Here is a 20,266-nt window from a genome sequence, read left to right as displayed (position 1 = left end):
CACTTTGTGCTCATTTTTAGAAAGGGGTGGCTCATAATTAGAGGCAGGGTGGGGGTTGAAGGAGATATTTTACTGCTGGACTCTGGGTCATTGAGGAAGTGGGAGGATTATCGTATATCCAAACCAGACAGGAAAATAGTATAGTACCATAGAACTTTCTAGAGGATGCCTCACCCTTTCCCCTTCGCTGTCTCTCGCTGTCTTACACATATACACACATACTCCTTCCAAAGTGAAAGTCAGTCAGCTGAATCCCTTTCATTAGAACAAAGAAATGCACAAGAAGAGATGACCCAGACCAAGGTAGGGTGTGTGATGTGAGATCTGGAGGAGTGTCTTTGTTGACTGGTTGTGTATTACAAATGCATAGAGCCTTAAGGAAAGAAGTATCTGTCCAGATAGTACATTTGGCAAAGAAAGCAAAGGGGTAGCAAGGAGCTGGGTTAGACTGGCTTTCGTGTTGTTGCATGTCAAGTTGGTTCCAACTCATAGTGACCCTGGGTAGGGTTTCTGAGGAGCAGCTGGTGAGTTTGAATTGCTGACTTTGTGGTTCAAACTGACCTTGCAGTCCAGTGCTTTATCCTACAGTGTCCCTCAATATTAATAAGTTCACATGATCCCCAGTAGGAAGACTTTGGGGGAGATCAGACTTGGCTGAGTAACCATTTTTATAGCAAGTGTAGGTAGGCATGGGTTTCAGAGAAGCAGGAGTTGGTTTGATTAGAATGAACATTCTGAGGGCCCCTGTTGCAGCACCTTGGAGAGCTCCAGACACTTTGTTCTACTTCTGTTGCCTGGTTGACAGGCTTTATAACTTGAAAAGTTGAGGGTTCCTTCACTGGGCACCATATGAATTAGGTAGGGCTCTCTAGACCTAGGGAAGTCATCCAGCTGTGGAGGGATTTTCAAACATATAAAAGATGGTGCAAAACCTCTATGTGGATCTGGAATCATATGGTCAAGGGTAGGGGGTGACAGTTGAATACAAGGATTTATTTCTGCCCTATTTGGGAAGATGGAACCTTTTAGAGATTGAGCACTGATGCTAACTGCAGAGATCTGATGGAGAACAAGTTCATTGTTCTCTGTATGAGCCAAACCTGCATCTTCACCTGAACGACCCATTGTGGGCATCTTGGAGCCATTTTGACTTCTGATCCTTTGATCACACTCAGCATGATGGCAGATGCACAGTGATGAGGTGCACTCTCCCAAATTGCCCTTCTTCTCTCATTCTTTATCTTTCCTTGGATGACTACATGCTTTCCCATGGCTTTAACTATCACTTTCATCATGCCCCCTCCCTCAGTCCTTATCTCTGCACTCAAAGACTATCTTCAACTCCAGGAACCAAATCTCATTGCCTACTTCTTCCTTGTTTTCAGTTATCATACAGGAACATCAAAACAAGCAACTCAAAAGGTGAACTCATTAGTTTTGTCCTGAAAATCTCTCCTCTTTCTCTGTATATTTTGGTAAATAGTCATTCCACCATTCCAGATATAAAAGCCTCCATTTCTCCCCTGTTGCCTACACTATGTCTGTCTTTTAGATACTTTTAGTTTCTATCCATGTGTCACTTTGCCAATGCTTCAGTTCAGTTCTTATAATGTCTTACTTAGAGTTGTTGGATAGTTTTGTAGCACTTTTTTCCTGCATCTTATTTGCCTTCCCTTAATGCAGCATATTTTAAGGAATAGTCCATTGGAGGCATGTTATAATGCAGAATTCTGGATCTCTAAACATACAGAACCAGAATCATTGGGAGTGGAATGACCCAGGTACACACTGACACTTGGGGGTCACTGGTTTATATCAGGAGTCCTGGTATGGCACTGTGGGCTAATGCATCAGACTGCAAAGTTGTTTGAACTGCAAAGTCGGTTGTTCAGCTGCTCTTTGGAAACCTTATATAAGGTTGCTATGAGTCGGAATCAACTCGACAGTATTTAACAACACCAGCTCTCTATCAATGTGATAGATCTCGGAACAGAAATCTGATCACCTGCCACTCATTTGGTCACAGTCACTCTGTGCTTCCCCAAGGCCTTTGGGACAAAATCCACATGTGGTTTTCCCTTCACATTTGGATCTCTGTGTACCTTAGCAGTTTTCCTTTCCTGATATTCTCCCCTTGGTAGCCTACATTCTCCACATGAAACTCTGTTGTTCTGTAGTTCTCCATGCCCTTTCTTGATTCTGTCCATCAGTACTGAAATGTTCTATGCTGTGGCTGAAATGTCTTCTTCTGCCTTCTTCACAGATTCCTTGCATCTTCTGGCCCCTGGCTAGCCTTATATAGGCTTGTTGTTGTTGTTAAGTGCTGTTAAGTCAGTTTTGACCCATAGTGACCCTATATAGGGTTTTCTGAGGAGCAGCTAGTGAGCTTGAACCACTGACCTTGCAGTTCAAATGGCTTTGCAGCCTGGTGTCTTATCCCACAGTGTCATACCTTACTTTGTTAAATTGTGCTTCACAGATACTGCAGTTGTTACAGATCGAATGTTGGTGGCAATCCTGCGTCCAGCACATCTACTGGTGTCATTTTTCCAATAGCGTGTGCCACACCATGTCTCCGCATCACAGTTTGGTCATTCTTGCAATATTTTAAATATCTCCAGAATGATACTGCACACTCAGTGAACTATAATATAGTGTCAATGTAACTTTTATATGCACGTGATGTGACTTGCTCTATTGAAAGCAGTGGTCTGGTACCAAACCTGCAGTCTCCCTGAGGTTTAACTTCTCTCCCTTCCATGTGTACTTCTGTAAGGTAGAGTAAAGGTTCTCACTTGGGTATATGCATGAGTGCTGCTTGTGATTGTTTGCATTTGGTATTTGGACCATATAGTTCATTTCTTGCTCAACTCAAACTTGTTTAGGAAAACACATAGGAATCGTAGTTTTGAAAATCTTCTAGTGATTCACCCTGTTTACGTAAGAAAAGAGTCCCTTTCCCCCCAGAGAAGCGATGATCTGGATTCCTTTTTCTGTGAATTTTTATTTATTTGTTTATTTTGAGGCCTTGGCTATTTCCAAATCTTTTGAGGGTACTTGATGATTGTATCAATAAGCAAACTGGCCTTACAAAACCAGATATCTAAAATGTCTTAGCAGAAATACAATGTTATGACTAAAAATGTATCAAGTGTAAAAAACAATTTCATATTAAATTCCTTGTTAGTAATTGCATAACTTCTGCGTCCTAAGGCCACAGCCAATTTCAGAATGACCTTTTTCTGATACATGTCACATCAAACTGCCATTTCTGCTTCATTTTTTTGGCACCAGAAATTATATAGAATAAGGAAACAATAATAACAAAACATACAAATGTTTTGCTTTGACTTGGGAAGTCAATGGAACCTGGTGCAAAACTAAACTCCTATCTGCACTTAGAATGAGCAGTCTTTGAAATACTGTGTGCCCAGCGACTTTACAAAGTACTTTCTAATAAAACTGGTGGTCACAAAACCGTATCTTGCTTCAGGCAGGTTTCGGGGTTTTGTACAGCTTCAGCTATTTAATCTTCTTGTGACGATCCATCTTCTCGCAGGTTCCTCATTGGTTGACATGACCTGTCGTTTGCTTTGCAGATACCTCAAATCAGCTATGCATCCACAGCTCCAGAGCTAAGTGACAATACCAGGTATGACTTTTTCTCTCGGGTCGTCCCACCCGATTCCTACCAAGCGCAAGCCATGGTGGACATCGTAACGGCCTTGGGGTGGAATTACGTGTCGACGCTGGCGTCCGAGGGGAACTACGGGGAGAGCGGCGTGGAGGCCTTCACGCAGATCTCCCGGGAGATTGGTAAGCGTCTGTTTATAAGATTATCGTATTTGGAAGGTGCCAGGGTGGTGCCTGAAGTATGAGTGTTCCCAAACTCTCTGTGACCTGCGGGGGACAGTCGGAGCCCCGAGAGCTGTCTGACCTACAGGTCCATCCTAGAAGACGCTGGCTTTCTTATAAATGATATTATTCTTCAAAGGTCTGCGAGATGATACTTTGATGATAATTTAGGAAAGTGCTCCTGACTCAGGCGAAGTTTCTTTAAAATTGTCGATTTTGTTGAGGGAGTTTGTTGGCACATTAGAGCCATTGTAAATTTGAATAAGTGACACACAATTTGATTGTTTGAGATGGAAGTTTAAGTTAGCAAGTCATTAAATTAAGAAAAAAACAACAAACAAAAACACATTAAAAAAAAAAAAAAAAGGGCAGTGGACTTGAACATTCAACCCTAGGGGAGTAAGACTAGTAATAATTTTACAGCAATACTGAAGTAGCTCCCAAGACTATCTTTAACTGATATTCGTCTTGTCATATTTGACTTTTTGCATTTTTATTCGTACTATAAACTCTGAAGCTTACAGCAAGGCTATAGAGCATGATGTAAAAAGTCAGGTAAAACATGGAGATGGAACTTTTTATAGGGTGCTTATCTAAATCTGTGTCAATATTTTACCAGTGTCTGTGTTTACCATAAGGTTGTAATCCACTATTTGGAACAGGAGGTGGGTAGGGGGGGAAAAGCAGTAGACCCCCAATTTATAGCACAAATCTTATTGATAATTAGTTACCAATAGATCTGTCTGGGCAAATGGAAGTGTATTATTGCAACTTAACAAATACTATTATTTATATTAAGAATTACTGAAGAACATTTATCAGTTTCTTTTCTATTAAAGTCATAGCAAGATTTTTCTAAAAAAATTAAGTGCCATTTGTTGTTGTGAACTGCAGTCGTGTTGGTTCTGACCCATAGCGACCCTTTGTAGGGTTTCCAAGGAGCAGCTGGTGAGCTTGAACTGCCGACCTTTCAGTTCAAACAGCTTTGCAGTCTGGTACATTAACACAGAGCGCCATTGACTGGTAGTAATTCTGAACTTCAAAGAAGGTGTTATAATGATGATTGATTGTCTTTCTTGAGAACTTCATCTCAGGAAAAAATTGTGGAAGTGATTTGGGCTTTGCCAGAATTACCAAGGATGAAAAGTCTTACGCCATTGGAATTAGAGTTTTACTTGAAAGACTTGAAGATCCCTAGCATCCGTCTTCTACTGGAGGACTTAGAAATAACAAATGAATATTCACCAACTAGTGAGGCTAGCATTGGCTTTTAGTTGATGTGCTGTGGATGAAAATGTAGAAAAGAGCTGGTCTTGGTGAACAGTTTTATTTGGTTTAATTGGACAACTGTACCCACCTTCTGTGTTCATGAAGCCATAATATTTGCTCTCTGTAATTTTAAAATGGTATCACAGTAGATTGTTGTTGCTAGGTGTCTTCAACTCAACTGCAGCTTACAGTATAGGGTTTCCAAGGAGTGGATAAGGAGTTTGAACCGCCAACCTGTGGTTAGCAGTCCAGTGCTTATCCTGCAGCACCACTCCTGTAAAAATTGAACTTCAGATGATGACAAATTATATTATCTTTGGATGAAATGCCCTAGTTTATCCTCAGAGGAGAGGCCCACTCCAGTGACAGTGGCTTCTGGATGCAGGCATATGCATAATTTAAGCAGCTGTCCTCAGCGTTTACTGGAGTGATGATTCAACAAGAGAAGGAAACAGATAGAGTACATATTGAAGTGATACGTTTTCCGCCCTAACTCTGCACATGCTTCAACTTTAGGACACACTGGTGTGCATGAGGTAGATGACGATGAAGATTTCAGTCCATGACATAACTTGCCAGTTGTTGCAGATTCTGGGATGGGGGATGGTGGAGCATTGTTCAATATGACTAAAATAAGAAATACTTAGTTTTCACTTTTTAGGGAGCATCGGCATGCTTCAATAATACTGTCACATGAAAGGATTCAGATGGTGTCATTTATTATGCTGGTTCTTTCTCTGTCATTAGTATGCGAGAAAATAATTTGAGTGCCTTGTGTATGCTCCTGATTAGGACAACACATTGCTTCTGTTTGATCCTTTTGGTATTCTGTGCCTTGATTGGCTGTCCATTTTATTTCCGCTCTCACTAATCTGGGGAGTGGAGGAGGGATGGATTGTCAATTAATATACAGAATACTGAAAAGGCCAAATTAGTACCACACTGGAGTATGCCACGGAATATATTAAATATCAAAATTATCCCTCATTTTAATGACAAAGATTGTATCTAGAACAAAAATAGCTGAAAATTAAACCTTTTACATGACAATGATATTAATGGGAATGGCAAATGGTAACAAGTTAACCCATTCTGAAATTATCTGATGATGCTAATGAAAATGCATTAGTTCTGTAACATTTGCAGCTCTTAGTACAACAGTAGTGACATGTTTGTCACTGTGATAGTAGTGTGCTTTAAAAAAAATTCTTAGTGTCTTGACTGAGCAAGAGATGTATAAATTCATTCTTTTGGAATGTCTGCCAATTAATAAAATTATGTATTTTCCCACTTCTTATAAATTGTCTTGTACCGTGCTCTGATTCTCTCTCCTTAACAACATTGATCATTGAGAAATTTCGTGTCGTTGAGGCTTCCTGCTTCTTCTCTCTGATTAATTCACACGGATCATAATGGAAGGATAGTGAAAGGGAAATCTGTTTAGAGACAAATTGCTTGTGTGGTTTGATTAGAACATTTTTCATTTCAACACAATCTGTGATTTGTCTTTTGCGAATCTGGAAGAGTGGAGTTTATGAATGAATGGGGGATGAGCGGACGGCGACCACCATGGATGCAGACGTATGGGATGCCTCTCCTCTTGTTGAGGTCCTTCATAGGGAGAGAGGGGCAGGCTAGACTTGGCAAAACAACGATAAATAGTCTCCTGACATGCTTAGTGTTAGAGTCTCAGCCTAAGGCATTTCTAAATTTAGGATTTTTACTGGGAACACATTTGGGAATTAACAAATAGCACAGTCTAGCTGGGGTGTTGTTTATTTGTAGCTAGGTATGGGAGACAAAATTGAAAAGCTTGACCTCAACACACAGTTGGGTATTTTAATCATTGTTGTTCTTCAGTGCAGTTGAGTCGGTTCCAACTCACAGCAGCACTGCATTGGGTTTCCAAGAAGCAGCTGGTGGCTTTGAACTGCCGACCTTCCGGTTAGTAGTTGCGTCAGACCAAGCTTATTGTACAGCGCCACACCAGCATGATGATTTCATCCTTCATTTTCTCGAGAGTGGAGAAAACCATTAAGGAGTGATGGATCTATCTAGGTGTGTGTTTGAGATCGCATGAATGAGAAATGGAAGGTGGAGGGAGTGAGAGACCAGTGTAGTAGTCTTGGTATTAATATTGTTGTTGTTTTTGTTAGCTGCTGTCAAGGTGGCTTCAGCTCCTGGTGACCACTCACATATATTGCTTGTTCCTGTATAGTTTGAGTGCCTTCCAACCAAAGTGGGTCATCTTCAAGTACTATACCGGACCGTATTTTATTACGATTCATAGGGTTTTCATTTACTAATTTTTGGAATTAGATTATCGAGCCTTTTTTCCTAGTTTGTCTTAGTCTGGAAGTGCTGCTGAAATCTGCCCACCACAGGTGATCCTGCTGGTGTTTTAAATACTGGTGACAGAACTTCTAGCATCAAGCTACCACATTCTGACAATCTGACTGATGAGTGTTGGTGGCCAGCAATAGGGTCGTGGTAATAGAAATGGAAGAAGGGGTAGATTTGAGAGGCATTGGTGAGGTAGAGTCTACAGCACATGGCTCCAGTATTTTGATATAAGGAAGTGGGACACATATGAGGAGGCTTTAAAAACTTTGTGGAAAAATTCCATTGTCTTTTAACTGCATTTTTCCACAAATGTTTTGAAGCCCCGTCATATGTTATAAGTGGGCTCTGGTGGTAGGAATGATGGGATGAGGCCCATTTCTTCAGATTCAGTTAGGTCCCCACCAGGCAGCAACACACATTACAACTGGGATAACAGCTTCCCAAGAAACCTGAGAGCCTGGAAATGGTGAGCAACATATGTCCCAGAGGTCATGAAAGGAATAAATTGATGGTTGAAAGAGGAAAGATGGTGACTGACACAAAACATTCATTTTGTTGTTGTTGTGAAGTGCCGTCGAGTCGGTTCTGACCCATAGCGACCCTGTATAACGCTTCCAAGGAGCAGCTGATGAGGTTGAACCACTGACCTTGCAGTTCAAATGGCTATGCAGTCTGGCGCATTAACATTCATAGAGAGAAGTAAATAGACTTGAAGAGAAGCTTTGTCTAAAGGTTCAGGGGTAATCGCTTAGACTTGCCCATGAGAAACTAAGAGGATGGTGTAGTGTTCTCTTCTGAGCTGGGAGGCCACTCAGTTTCTCCTTCAGAGGGGTTTCCACAATGCAAGGTGGTGGAAAGAGTTGTTGTTGCTAAATGCTGACACGTTGCTTCTGACTCATAGCCACCCAGTATAGGGTTCCTGAAGAATAGCTGGTGAGTTTGAACCATTGATCTTGCTGTTCAAACTGACCTTGCAGTCTAGTCCGTTATCCCAGCACCACACTGGAAGTAGGTCAGTTTTAAATAAGAAAACAGGAACTTTAGCCAGAGGCTGCAGCTGAAGATGTGTGGTTCAGTGTTGGAGGAGGGCCATTCAGTAGAAGAGTCGCACCCAGCGAGTGATAATGGTGGTAGGTAGGCCAGGAGGACACAGTCTAGCAATAAAGTCTGTGTTGTTAAGTGCCATCTAGTCGATTCCGACTCATAGCGACCCTATATAGGGTTTCCAAGGAGTTTATGGTGAGCATGAACCACCGACCTTGCGGTTCAAGCCGACAATGCAGTCCAGATCTTTAACCCATACCATCACGGCAGGATGCCAGTAATAAAGATGACAGGGGTGCTAAGCAGACAGAATTGGGTTAGTGGAGAAGCCTGTCCTATAATCAGTTCAAACAATAACGTGTGCTCCATAGAACCCTATGAGACCAAAAGGGTAGCATTTACCAAAAAATAAAATTCAGAAAGCAGGAAAGAAGGAAGACTGGAAACTGGGAACCCAGGGAGGAAGTGGGAAGGGGATGAATGGGAAACTGATTTGCTCTGTATATTTTTACTCAACCCACAATAAATGTTTCTTTAAAAAATCCTTTAGGAGTTCTGTGGAATTCTTTCTCAGTTTTGACTATTCTGGATAATGGTAAATTCAGGGCCCAGGATGGGGTAGGTGGTGGAACCCTAGTGTCAAAAGCTTCACTTTCATGATAGGTTGAGAATTGCTGTTAAGTGCCTTCAAGTTGGTTCTGACTCATAGCGATCCTGTATAGGGCATCCAAGGAGAGGCTGGTGGGTTTGGACCACTTAGCAGCCCATTGCTTATCCTATAGCAGGGTGCCGTCAATGCAGGTGTGTGCTGGCAGTTCACCTGCCTTGTGTGTGCTGTTCCAAGGTGCTGCTCTGTTTGATGACAACCTGCAAATCTATGGCCATGTAGGCATTCCTTCCTGACCTAATTATCATTTCCTTTTTGGTCTCTCTAGACTTGAGGGGTGGGAATAGCTTAGTTGCTGTTGATTCAGCTTTATCCATCACCCACATTACCAGCTCTCCACTGTTAGGACCACCCTTCTCCATTTCTGCCTTGTTTTCATTATTGGATGTGATGTTTCACTGATATTGTAATCACTGGGTTGATAATACACGCACGTTCTTTTCCATCATAGGCTCTGGGGCTTGTGGTTTGTGTCTCAAGAAATGGCTTTCTTGAATCTTTAGACAAGTTTCTTTTTCTTCTTTGTCTTACCTTATTGTTTTATTTTTAAAGAGAAGACAGGATAATAAATGTTAATGCTCCCACTATTATTAGATGGAGCAAGGAAGCAAAAGCTGCGTCTTTGAAGATAACAGGAATATGTGAAAGCATTATGCCTTTTCATTGTAGATTTGCACAGTATGGCAACACACTTCCTTTAATCAGGTGTCTTGATTATGACAGACTTACTGAAGATGACAGGTTTGCGAGTTGTCATTGTGTACATTACAGGGGACAGCCAGACCTGGTTCTGTCAAATTTTTAACTGTATGTGAGATTTTTTTTGTGTGTAAATTTTTAAATCTGCATAGGCTGAAAGCTTCTGAGTTTTGCATGTGTATGTACAGAATCTTAAAATCTCAGAGTTGGAAGAGACCATAGAGGTCAAAGAACTTGGAACAATCTGTTTGAAATGTTAATGCCATAAACCAATTTAATTAATTCCCATTTTCTATATGAATGAAATGATACTTGCTAAACTGTATGGATGATCATGAGTTTGGGGGCGTGTCCAAACAGTAAATTAAGAGAAGTTTCATCCCTGACTCTGTAGAGTAACCACCGTAACTGTTCACTGCAAGGTTGATAGTTCAAGCACAGTAGACGCTTCTTAGGAGAAGGATGAGGCTTTCTGCTCCCGTATGGATTTAACAGCCTTGGAGACCCTGCGCAGGGTCTCTATGAGTCAGAATCGACTCAGTGACAGTGCGTGTATGATTGAAAAGTGTCCACTGATCTTATTTTAAAACACTCTCTGTATAGTTTTGAACGAAAGCCTTTCTTCTTGGGTAATAAGCAAAAGTCAAATGTCTATAAACTAAAGTACATTCACCAATCCCACATCCCTTGCTGCTCATTTCCTACAAAGGTTTGCACTGGTATCTAACAATTTTTCATAATTGAAGAACAAATTTTCATAATTGAAACAGAGAGGTTTAAACACGTTCTCCTGACTCCAAGTGGGTTCTATTGCATCAAGCTGCCTTGGTTTACTATAAACTTAACTCAAGCAACAGAATCCTAGGTTTTAAAGCCGTTATTAGAAGGTGTTTGCTGTTTCATATGAGGAGCAGCTTTGACGAGTTAGCACTCACCAAGCCCTAAGTATTGGGAAACAGGAGGAAAGGTCAGGGTGAAAAACAGCTTTGAAATTGTACTTGATTTGATCAGGTTTTGCAGTAATTGACAGAATCGTATACATTTTCTTGGGATCCCTGAAAAGTGTCTGCAGCGTGGCTGCACCTGCAGTTCCAATTTGCAATTTCCTCAGCCCTCTTTTGAAGTTATTCTTGCCAATTACCTGGTGTTAATATTAATTAAATATGGTTTACAACTTGAAATGGGGTGTTATCAATGGAACTCAGCTGTAGGAATAGAAAGTAAAACATTTCAATTGAATTAATGTTTCCTTCCACGATAGTATTTTGCAGCATTAATACTTTTGTCAAATTAATTTCTGCCTGCTGGAAATCTTTTTTTTTTTTTTTTTCCCTACCAAAGCAATGAGCATCAGAGGGGAAAAGCCACTCTTTGTGTATTCTTTTCATCCTGTCATTGAAAACGTTGTTGACTGTGGCTACCGTTGACTGAATTCCTTGTGTGCAGAATGGACCTGCTCCGTAGGATTTTAGGTTTGGCTTCTGAGGCATCTCTGGGTGAGTTCAAACTGCCAACCTTCTATTCATCTCTGGGTGGGACAAATGGTAAGCATCAGCTAGCAGTCAAATACTTAGCCATTTGTCCCACCCAGAGATGAAAAGAAACTAAGTAAAAGCCCCTATGAATCATAGTAAATTTTATTACTGAAAAATACCAAAGGCCTGTAATCTACAGCTTTAGCCCAACTTAATCCCACAGCCAGACATCTTTGGGTGTGAGTAAGCCTTTCCCAGCATCTGAGTTTGAACTCTGCAAGGATTTGTCATATTCTTGCTATGGGACCTCAGACAGTTTACTTTATCTTGCTGTGCTCCGATTTCCTCATCTATAGACTGGGGAGAATAATTGTGAGACTTAAGTGAGGTCACACATAACAATGAATGGCTCTGGGCATGTGCTCAGCAGTTGCCAACTTGTATCATCAGGTGCCCTATCCTCACCTTTGCCACCTGTGGTGTTTGGGGTGTGCCGTATCCAGTTTGCTCAGCTATAAGGCAGAGCTGAGACCGGAATAAATGCCCAGTTAAGGACAACGCCTAGTAGCCATTCTGAAAATTTGCTTTGTGCCTGCAGGCAGTGATTCTGTTATAACTTTTTTGCACCATGACTGATGCACTGCCTAGCAGAGTGTTCAGGCATAGTTGAATGCATGCACTGATTAGGTACCAGCAGCACTGGTTCACCGAATTCGCTTGCTCCTCTTTCACTTTGAACCTTCTTTCTATTAATTAATCCACGCACATTTTTTTGTCTGCATCCAACATGTTCTGGGCTACACCTGTGCTAGGCTTCGAAGCTGCTGAGATGGATTCTCAGCAGGTCCCTGTGAATCATAGGACTCAGAGATGCAAACAAATAACCAGACATAAATGTCATCATTGGCTTAATGGAGGCATCATTTGGAGACGTTGTCCAGGAGCTCAGCGTTCACGAGAGGATGACATTCCGCCTTCCAGGAAACTCAATGGAAAGATCTGGTAGGAAACTGTGTAGAGGGGCAGTTTGGGAACCCCAGACTCAAAAGCAGTATGGGATCATTGTTGTTGTTAAGTGCGGTCAAGTTGATTCTGACCCATAGCGACCTTATATAATGTTTCCAAGGAGCAGCTGGTGAGCTTGAACCACCGACCTTGCAGTTCAAGTGACTTTGCAGTCTGACACCATTAGCCCACAGCACCACACCAGGACTCTAATACGGGATTAGGTAAAGTTAAATTCATTTAGATAACATCCACAAAAACATGGTTTCTGGAGGGAAAAAAGACAACACTGAAAACTGAATATGGAATATGGTATCAATTTTGTTATGTTGTGTATATTGTGAATTGTTTAATATATGTTTATGTAACACATATCATATATATAATTACATATAATACATGTTTAATATGAAGGAGTTCCGGACGCATAGTGGTTACGAATCGGGCTGCTAATCTCACTGTCAGCAGTTAGAAACTACCAGCTGTTCCGTGGGAGAAAGATGAGGCTTTCTGTTCCCATAAAGATTTACAGCCTCGAAAACCCTATACAGGAAACCCTGTATAGGGTCGCTATGAGTCAGAACCAACTCCATGATACATAATCACCACCATCATACACACACACTCCTGGTGTGATGCTGTAGAATCAGCATTGGACTGCGAACCACAAGGTTGGCAGTTCAAATCCATCAGCCACTCCTCGGAAACCCTATACAGTGTCTCTATGAGTCTCAACAGCACTTAACTAGAACAACATACATATATAAAATAAGTGTATGCCATTTGTGAATATATACATGTAATACATATATATGTAATTAGACAACCACCTCTGGTAGCGTAGTGGCTACGAATCGGGCTGCGAACCTGAGGCCAGCAGTTCGAAACTACCAGCTGTTCTGCGGGAGAAAGATGAGGCATTCTGCTCCCGTAAAGATTTACAGCCTCGGAAACCCTGTATAGCATCGCTATGGGTCGGAACCGACTTGACGGCACTTAACTACAACAACAACCATATATATATATGTGTGTGTGTGTGTATATGTGTATATATATGTGTGTGTGTATACATATATAGTTATATGTCTATATATATGTGTGTGTGTGTATATATATTATGTGTATACAATCAGTGAATATATACACATATTATATATCTGTGTAATTATACAACCACCACCATCTATATATGTATATATATGTAACACATTCACTGATTGTTTAATCCATATTGGTGTTCTGGTGTGGTGCTGTTGGATAACCACCCAAACAACAGGTCAGTTTGAATTGCAAGTTCAGAAGTTCAAACTCACCCGCCACTCCTTGGAAACCTTATACAGGGTCACTAAACCATATAAAGAGGAGCACTTACCACCACCACCAACACACACACACACACACACACACAGAGTCCTGGTGTGGTGCTGTAGGATAAACACTGGACTGATAACACCAAGGTCAGCAGTTCAAACCTACCAGCCATTCCTTGTAAACCCTATACAGGGTCATTATGAGTCAGAACTGACTCCACAGCACACAACCACCACCACCATGAACTGTAATTGACTTGAAGGCACTTCACAACAACAACATATGTATATGTGTATGTATATGTATATGTATATGTATATGTATATGTATATGTATATGAGGGGGGTCCTGATGTGGTGCTGTAGGATAAGCATCAGAATGCTAGCCACAAGGCTGGCAGTTTAAATCCACCAGCTGCTCCTTAGAAACCTTATACAGAGTCACTATGAGTCAGAACTGATTCGATGGAACTTAACATATATATGAGGGGGCTCCAAAAATTTGTGGAAAAATGGAATTAATTTTAAAAAACATCATGGGATTTTTATGTGAACTATTTGAAGCACCCTTATATATATAAACACTGGACTGTGAACCACAAGGTCAGTAGTTCAACCCCACCAGCAGCTCCTCGAAAACCCTATATGCATTTGCTATGAGTCAGAACTGATTCGAAGGCATTTAACATTACTTAAACTATTAATGATTGTTGTTGGGTACCATTAAGTCAGGTTCAACTCATAACAACCCATGTAAAGGAGTGAACTGCCTCATAGGAATGATCTTTATGTGTTGTCTGAATGGGTTTGAACTGCCAACCTTTCTGTTAGCAACCCAGTGCCTAACCATTATGCCAGCAGGGTACCTTAGTGATGATTATTCAGGGTATCCACTTACAGGTAATCAATGTCTGACTGACCTGCCCAGACAGTGTGAGCCCCTGCCCTCCCTCATGTCTCCCACCCCTTGGACAGCACTTTCGATCATCTTCAGTTCTGAGTTGGAGCCAGCAGTTGCTCTTCAATCTCATCACACAGGTTCCTGGGATTTGGAATGGTTTTCTCACCAGGAACCCATCATGGTGTCCTCTCTAGGTCACTACAAGCTCCAGTGTTGCCCACTCATGACTCACCCTCTGGATCCCTGGACTGGGACTCTGGCCTTCTGTGTATGGACCATGTTGTTGGTGTTGTTAGTTGGCTCTGACTCACGACACCGTGTGTGTAATAGAACTAAATGTTGCTCAGTTTGGCCCCTTCTTTCAGCACAGTATTGGATAATATACTGTTTGATCCATAGGGTTTTCGTTAGCAAGAGATCACCAGGACTTTCTTCCTAGTCTTTCTTGGTCTGGAAGCCCTGCTGGAACCTGTCCACTATGGGTGACCCTGCAGGTGTTTGAAATACGTCAGCATCACAGCAGCATGTACAACAGACTAACAGATGGGTCTGGACATGACATAGCCCCAGTTTCCTTGCCCACGCTTTCACCTGACTGGGGGAGGTATGCCTGTGTCTCATGAGGCTGCTGAGTTCTGGCTGCGTACGAAGCCATCGGGCAGATCAGTCACCCTGCTGCCCATATGGTCCTTTGTCCTGCTAGTGTCCCGTCACTAGAACAATGGAGCTCAGCCTTCTCTGATGGGTTGAGTCCCTCTGACAGGTTTTCAGGTAAATGTTTGGTGAGGGCCAGCATTTGTCACATCAACAGTGTGGCCCCTGCTTTGAGTTATTATTACTTTTTCCTACCACTGAACTTCTAAGATCCCTGGGTGGCATTCTACTGTTAACCTAAAGGTTAGCAGTTTGAACCACCTGCTCAGAAGCACTGTGGAAGAAAGGCCTGGAAATATGCTTCAGTAAAGATTACAGCCAAGAAAACCCGATGTAGCCATTCTATTGTGTAACACATGAGGTCAGAATCCATTAGAGTTAGATCGGCTTCTCTGTCTGCTTTTGTTAACTATGACTGCTGGACCAAACCTTGGTTTATGGCTTCTTGTCTAAACTGAGCCCACATATGACCTGGTGCCTTGGATGGACTGTGGTCCCTGAAGTACCCAGTTTCCCTTTGAGGATGAGCTTGGCAGCCCTGCTTCCTTGTACCCTTGCTGCTGATCTCTGCCTGCCTCAAACGAAATCTGCTCTAGTTACAAGAAGCATGCTTCTCCTCTTCTGTTCAACCCCCAAGAAACCCCATCCTCTCATTTTCCTTTCCAAAGCCTTTCCCTCTTTCAGGTACTCTGGTTAGGGTACTCCATCGAGAGTTAGAATTTTAGGGTGCACCCTGTGCTTGCTTGACTATGTTGAGAGAAAAGCATAACAGAAAAGCACATCTTTGCAGAAAGGAACTAGCATCAGACGTACTGATGCCAATTTTGTAGGTCCTGAAAGCGTTACCTCAGGGCTAGGAGGTGTTTTTCCAGTTCAACTTTATAATTTTTTCATGAAGTAATAATTATGGATTCCCTTGAAAATAAATGGCTCAAGAAAAAAATAAAATGAGAAAGTTATACAAGGGGTCATTTCTTGAAGTAGGTACCAGTTAGCTCTTGGACTGTGTCCCTTGGCACGATGGAGTAGAACAGCTTCCATTGCCCACATCGGCAAGGCTGACCACCCCCAGGCTTCTTTCTGTGCCTCACTCCTATTACCTGACCAGCATCCTTTCATGATTCATTGGGGGCCGCACAGGGGTGGGATGGGGGAGCAGGTGGAAGGAGAGGAAGTTAAATTCCAGTCAGCACATTTTGTTTCTTATTAACAGCTCTGGGAAGAGGTTTGGTTGGGGAAGGAATTTCAAGTCATGATTTAAACATATCTTCTGGCGGTTGCAGCAGTGAGAAAAAAAATAATGTCTCTTGCAGCAGCTCGGTTAGAATTCCGCGTCTTGGTACTCATGGCCCGAGGACTCTGGAGCCACATTTACATCATGCATCAAAGTTGCCATGCATGGAATGGGCTGTTAAGGGAAAGAGGGATGTTCTGAGCACACTATCAGACTTTTGTGTTTGCTGTCTTCGAGGGCTACACGGTGCTGCCTTCAAAGTTTGGTTCCTTTTAGGTACCAACAGAAAGGAACATGTGTCCGCTACAACTATTCATGTGTAATATGTGACATTTCATTCCATAGAGGGCTGCTGTGAGTCAGAATCGACCCCCTGACACACAACAACAGCTAGGTGCTGGAGCCCTGTTCTAGGCGGTAGGGATATGGTGCTGAATAGGACAGACCTGATTCCTGCCCTCAAGGGGTTTCCAGTCTAGCTTCCTGACTTTAGATTTCTTATTTCTGTTTGGTATCATATCTCTAACCCATTGTCTTTAAGTTAATTTCCACTCACGGTGACCTCATATGTGTCAGAGTAATAGGGTATTCATGGATTTTTTTTTTTTTTTTTTAGAAGTATATCATCAGGCTTTTCTGAAGTGCCTCTGGGTGGATTTGTACCCATCTCTTAGCAGCTGAGCTTGTTACCATGTGAAACATACAGGCACTCTTGAATACCTCCTTGCTGTAGTCTGTATAGCACCCCTGCATAGGGTTTACGAGGCTGTAACTTTTGTGAGAGCAGGAAGCCTCATCTTTCTCCCGTGGAGCGGCTGATGAGCTCAAATCAATATCCTACAGAGCCAACGATCTCCCTAAATATCTCCTACACATAATCTAATAAAGTCAAATCTATAAGCAAACCTGTTGAACCTTTGTTTTCCTTTACAATAATGAATGCAAAATGTCTTAAATGCCTACGATAGTTGGTCCCTCGGAGCTTTTTTATTTATTATCATTCATTCATCAAATCATTGGGGCCCATAATAAGTGTCCAGGAACTTTGCAAGGTGCTGGGAATTCACAGTTCAGGTGTCTGGAGCTTACATTTTACTGGTAGATATTAATTGAAATAGAAAATAAATAAGCAGCAAGCTAATCATAAATCCAAGCTAAAGATGAGAAACTGTGTCTTATTAGGACAGAAAGAAAATGGTTTATTTGAGACAGCTCAGAAGCTATTGTGGCCGCAAGGGAGAGATGCAATAAGGATGAGATGCGAGTGTGGAGAACTAGTCAAGGACTTTATGGAATACTGTTTTGAAAGTCAAGTCAGGAAGTATAGATTTCCTCTTCCAGTGGTGGAGTGTCTCTGAAGGGGTGGAATGTCTTTGGAGGGTGGCATGGTAGGTGGTGGTGGTTGTCTGCTCTTGAATGGGTTCTGACACCGAGCAGTCTTGTATAGTGTCTCTGAGGCTGTAAATCTTTACAGGAGCAGAAAACCTCATCTTTCTCATGTGGAGCAGCTGGTAGACTAGAACTTCTGACCTTGCAGCTAGTAGTCCAAAGCATAATCCACTACACCACCAGGGCTCCTTGAACGGCACGGTATGCTTGAGGTTTTCAGAAGACATGTGCAAGGACTGGCGACAAGGGACAAGATGGAGCAGAAGTTAAGGAAGACGTTTATTGCAGGACTACCAGCAAGAGCTGATGGGAATAGAGTCAAAGGTAGGTGTGAGTTGGTGTTGGCACACGTTGAGGCAAGAACTCAGGCTTGTGGGGCTGGAGGAACTTGATGCTCCAGGATCTAAGATACTGGAGCAAAGCTCGCTTAAAACAACACCATCTCCCGTGGCCCAGTTTTCAGTCAAGCAGTATCAGGGACAACACTAGTAAGGTATACTTACCATGGAATGGTCAAGCATTAGAAATAAAAAAGGACAAGTTGAGAAATGATGGAAAGGTGGGTGGAATGGAAATAGGAATCACAAGGAGGAAATGGGATAATTGTTGCATGGAGGGGATTGCAATCAATGAGATGAAACAGAATGTGTGATTTGTTGAACATAAAACTGATGTTCACTCAATTTGCAATAAAAAGATTTTTTAAAAAAGGCATCCCTGCCACCAGCAGAGCAGGTTCTGGCACCCTCAGATTAGGATGGGTGTAGGGTGTGTGTCTTTCCTGCCAGCCTAACTCAGGGGAGGGAAATTAGCTGAAGTATTGCCCCGCAAAATTCCCTCCAGCTCATGCATCAGTGAAAAACAGCTCAGAGGTTAGGTGGCCCCCAGATTGTTTCCTTTAAACAAAACCCATTTGGAGATCTTTATTGCTTTTTTTTTTTTTTCCCCTGTGGGCTAGCAAGACCTGGAATTTAGAATGTTCTTGTTAATAGTCCTAAACATTTTCCCCTTAACTCATATTTCTTGTTGATTTCTTACTCTCTTGTGTTGCTGATTCATTTTTAAGGCCCATTAATCATTATGCAGTTTTCAGAGCAGTTGTGTGTGTGTATGTGTGTGTGCTCTCATAGCTCATGATACAGTGGCGATTCTGGTAACACCTCTGAGTCTACATACTCAAGGGTCATAGAAATGGATAATTTGTACCCTTGCACCCTGAAAATGAGGTTTAATAATCCTTCACTTAAAGTGTGTAAAATTATGGTTCTACCCTAACTATTTTTGTTTGGTAAATTCCAACATGCATGTACCATATTGCATTAAAGATCAATATTTGTATACCAGAGTTTCAATAAAACTTAAATGGAGTAAATTTCATTAAATTGACGATGAAGGCTTTCTTGGATCCTTACACCTGTGTGTCTATATCTTCTGTCTGTCTCTCTATTTTGTTTTGTTTTGTGCTGCTGAGTCAATTCTAACTCATAATAAGCCTACAGAACCAAGTAGAACTGCCTTCAAGGGTTTCCCAGGTTGTAGTCTTCATGTGTACACATTGCCTGTGGACCCTCTGGGTGGGTTTGAATCACCAACCTTTGGTTTAGCAACCCTACATAGAGTTGCTGAGATTGTAAATCTTGATAGGAGCAGATAGCCTTATCTTTCTCCCATGGAGGGCTGCTGGGTTTGTAGTGTTGACCTTGTGGTTAGCAGCCCAGTGCCAAAGCAAGTGCCCCACCATGTCTCCATATTCTTAGATGAGTCATTGAAAGGAGGAGGAACTAATATGTCTTAGTGCTTACTTTACATGTCTTATCTTAATGATTTTTTGCTATACTATGATTGTTGTTGTTGTTAAGTGTTGTCGGATTGGTTCCGAACCATAGTGCCCCTGTATAAGGGTTTCTAAGGAGCAACTCGTGAGCTTGAACCACTGACCTTGCAGTTCAAACAGCCTGGACTTTGCAGTCCAGCGCATTAATCCACAGCGCCACACCAGGACTCCTAATGTTCCCTGTTTATAGATGGGAAAACTGAGGTTCAGAAAAAGTATGTAATATGCCCAAGATAACCCAGTTAGTAGTAGCATGGGATGAAATCTTGGGGCTCTCTGGCTCCAAAGGCCACATCCTTTTTACCATCAATTGCTGTTTTTCTTTTGAGGCTGAAGTTGTGTTTCCCATGCTTGCCAAGCTGCAGGATGACAGAGACCATGCTCTTGTCTCCCTCGCCTTGCTCCCCAGGGTCTTAGTAATGTGCCCCACCTTACTACCTGAGTCTCCTGTATGGACCTCCCTCCAGGCCTTGGAATTCAAGCTTTCCCAGTGTCTACCTGTAGCTGTGTTTACTCTTTTTTTTTTTTCTTAAATGTTTTATTGTGAATTATGTGATAGTTTACATGGGAGAACATTAGTTTTACAT

The 20,266-nt window shown here is 42.0% G+C and overlaps 1 protein-coding gene across 1 annotated transcript in view; it reads left to right on the top strand.

The window, feature by feature from the left end:
• Positions 1–20,266, top strand: part of GRM8 (glutamate receptor, metabotropic 8) — a 1,194,828-nt gene that overhangs the window by 219,000 nt on the left and 955,562 nt on the right. The window contains exon 2 of the mRNA XM_006859342.1: positions 3,600–3,816. Coding sequence (XP_006859404.1) covers positions 3,600–3,816 — 217 coding nt within the window. The remainder of the gene's footprint in view (positions 1–3,599; positions 3,817–20,266) is intronic.

Source organism: Chrysochloris asiatica, unplaced genomic scaffold (assembly GCF_000296735.1).
Source record: "Chrysochloris asiatica unplaced genomic scaffold, ChrAsi1.0 scaffold00032, whole genome shotgun sequence".
Lineage (NCBI taxonomy): Eukaryota > Metazoa > Chordata > Mammalia > Afrosoricida > Chrysochloridae > Chrysochloris > Chrysochloris asiatica.
Note: the sequence above shows the minus strand (reverse complement) of the source record. Positions and strands in the feature narration are given on the sequence as shown.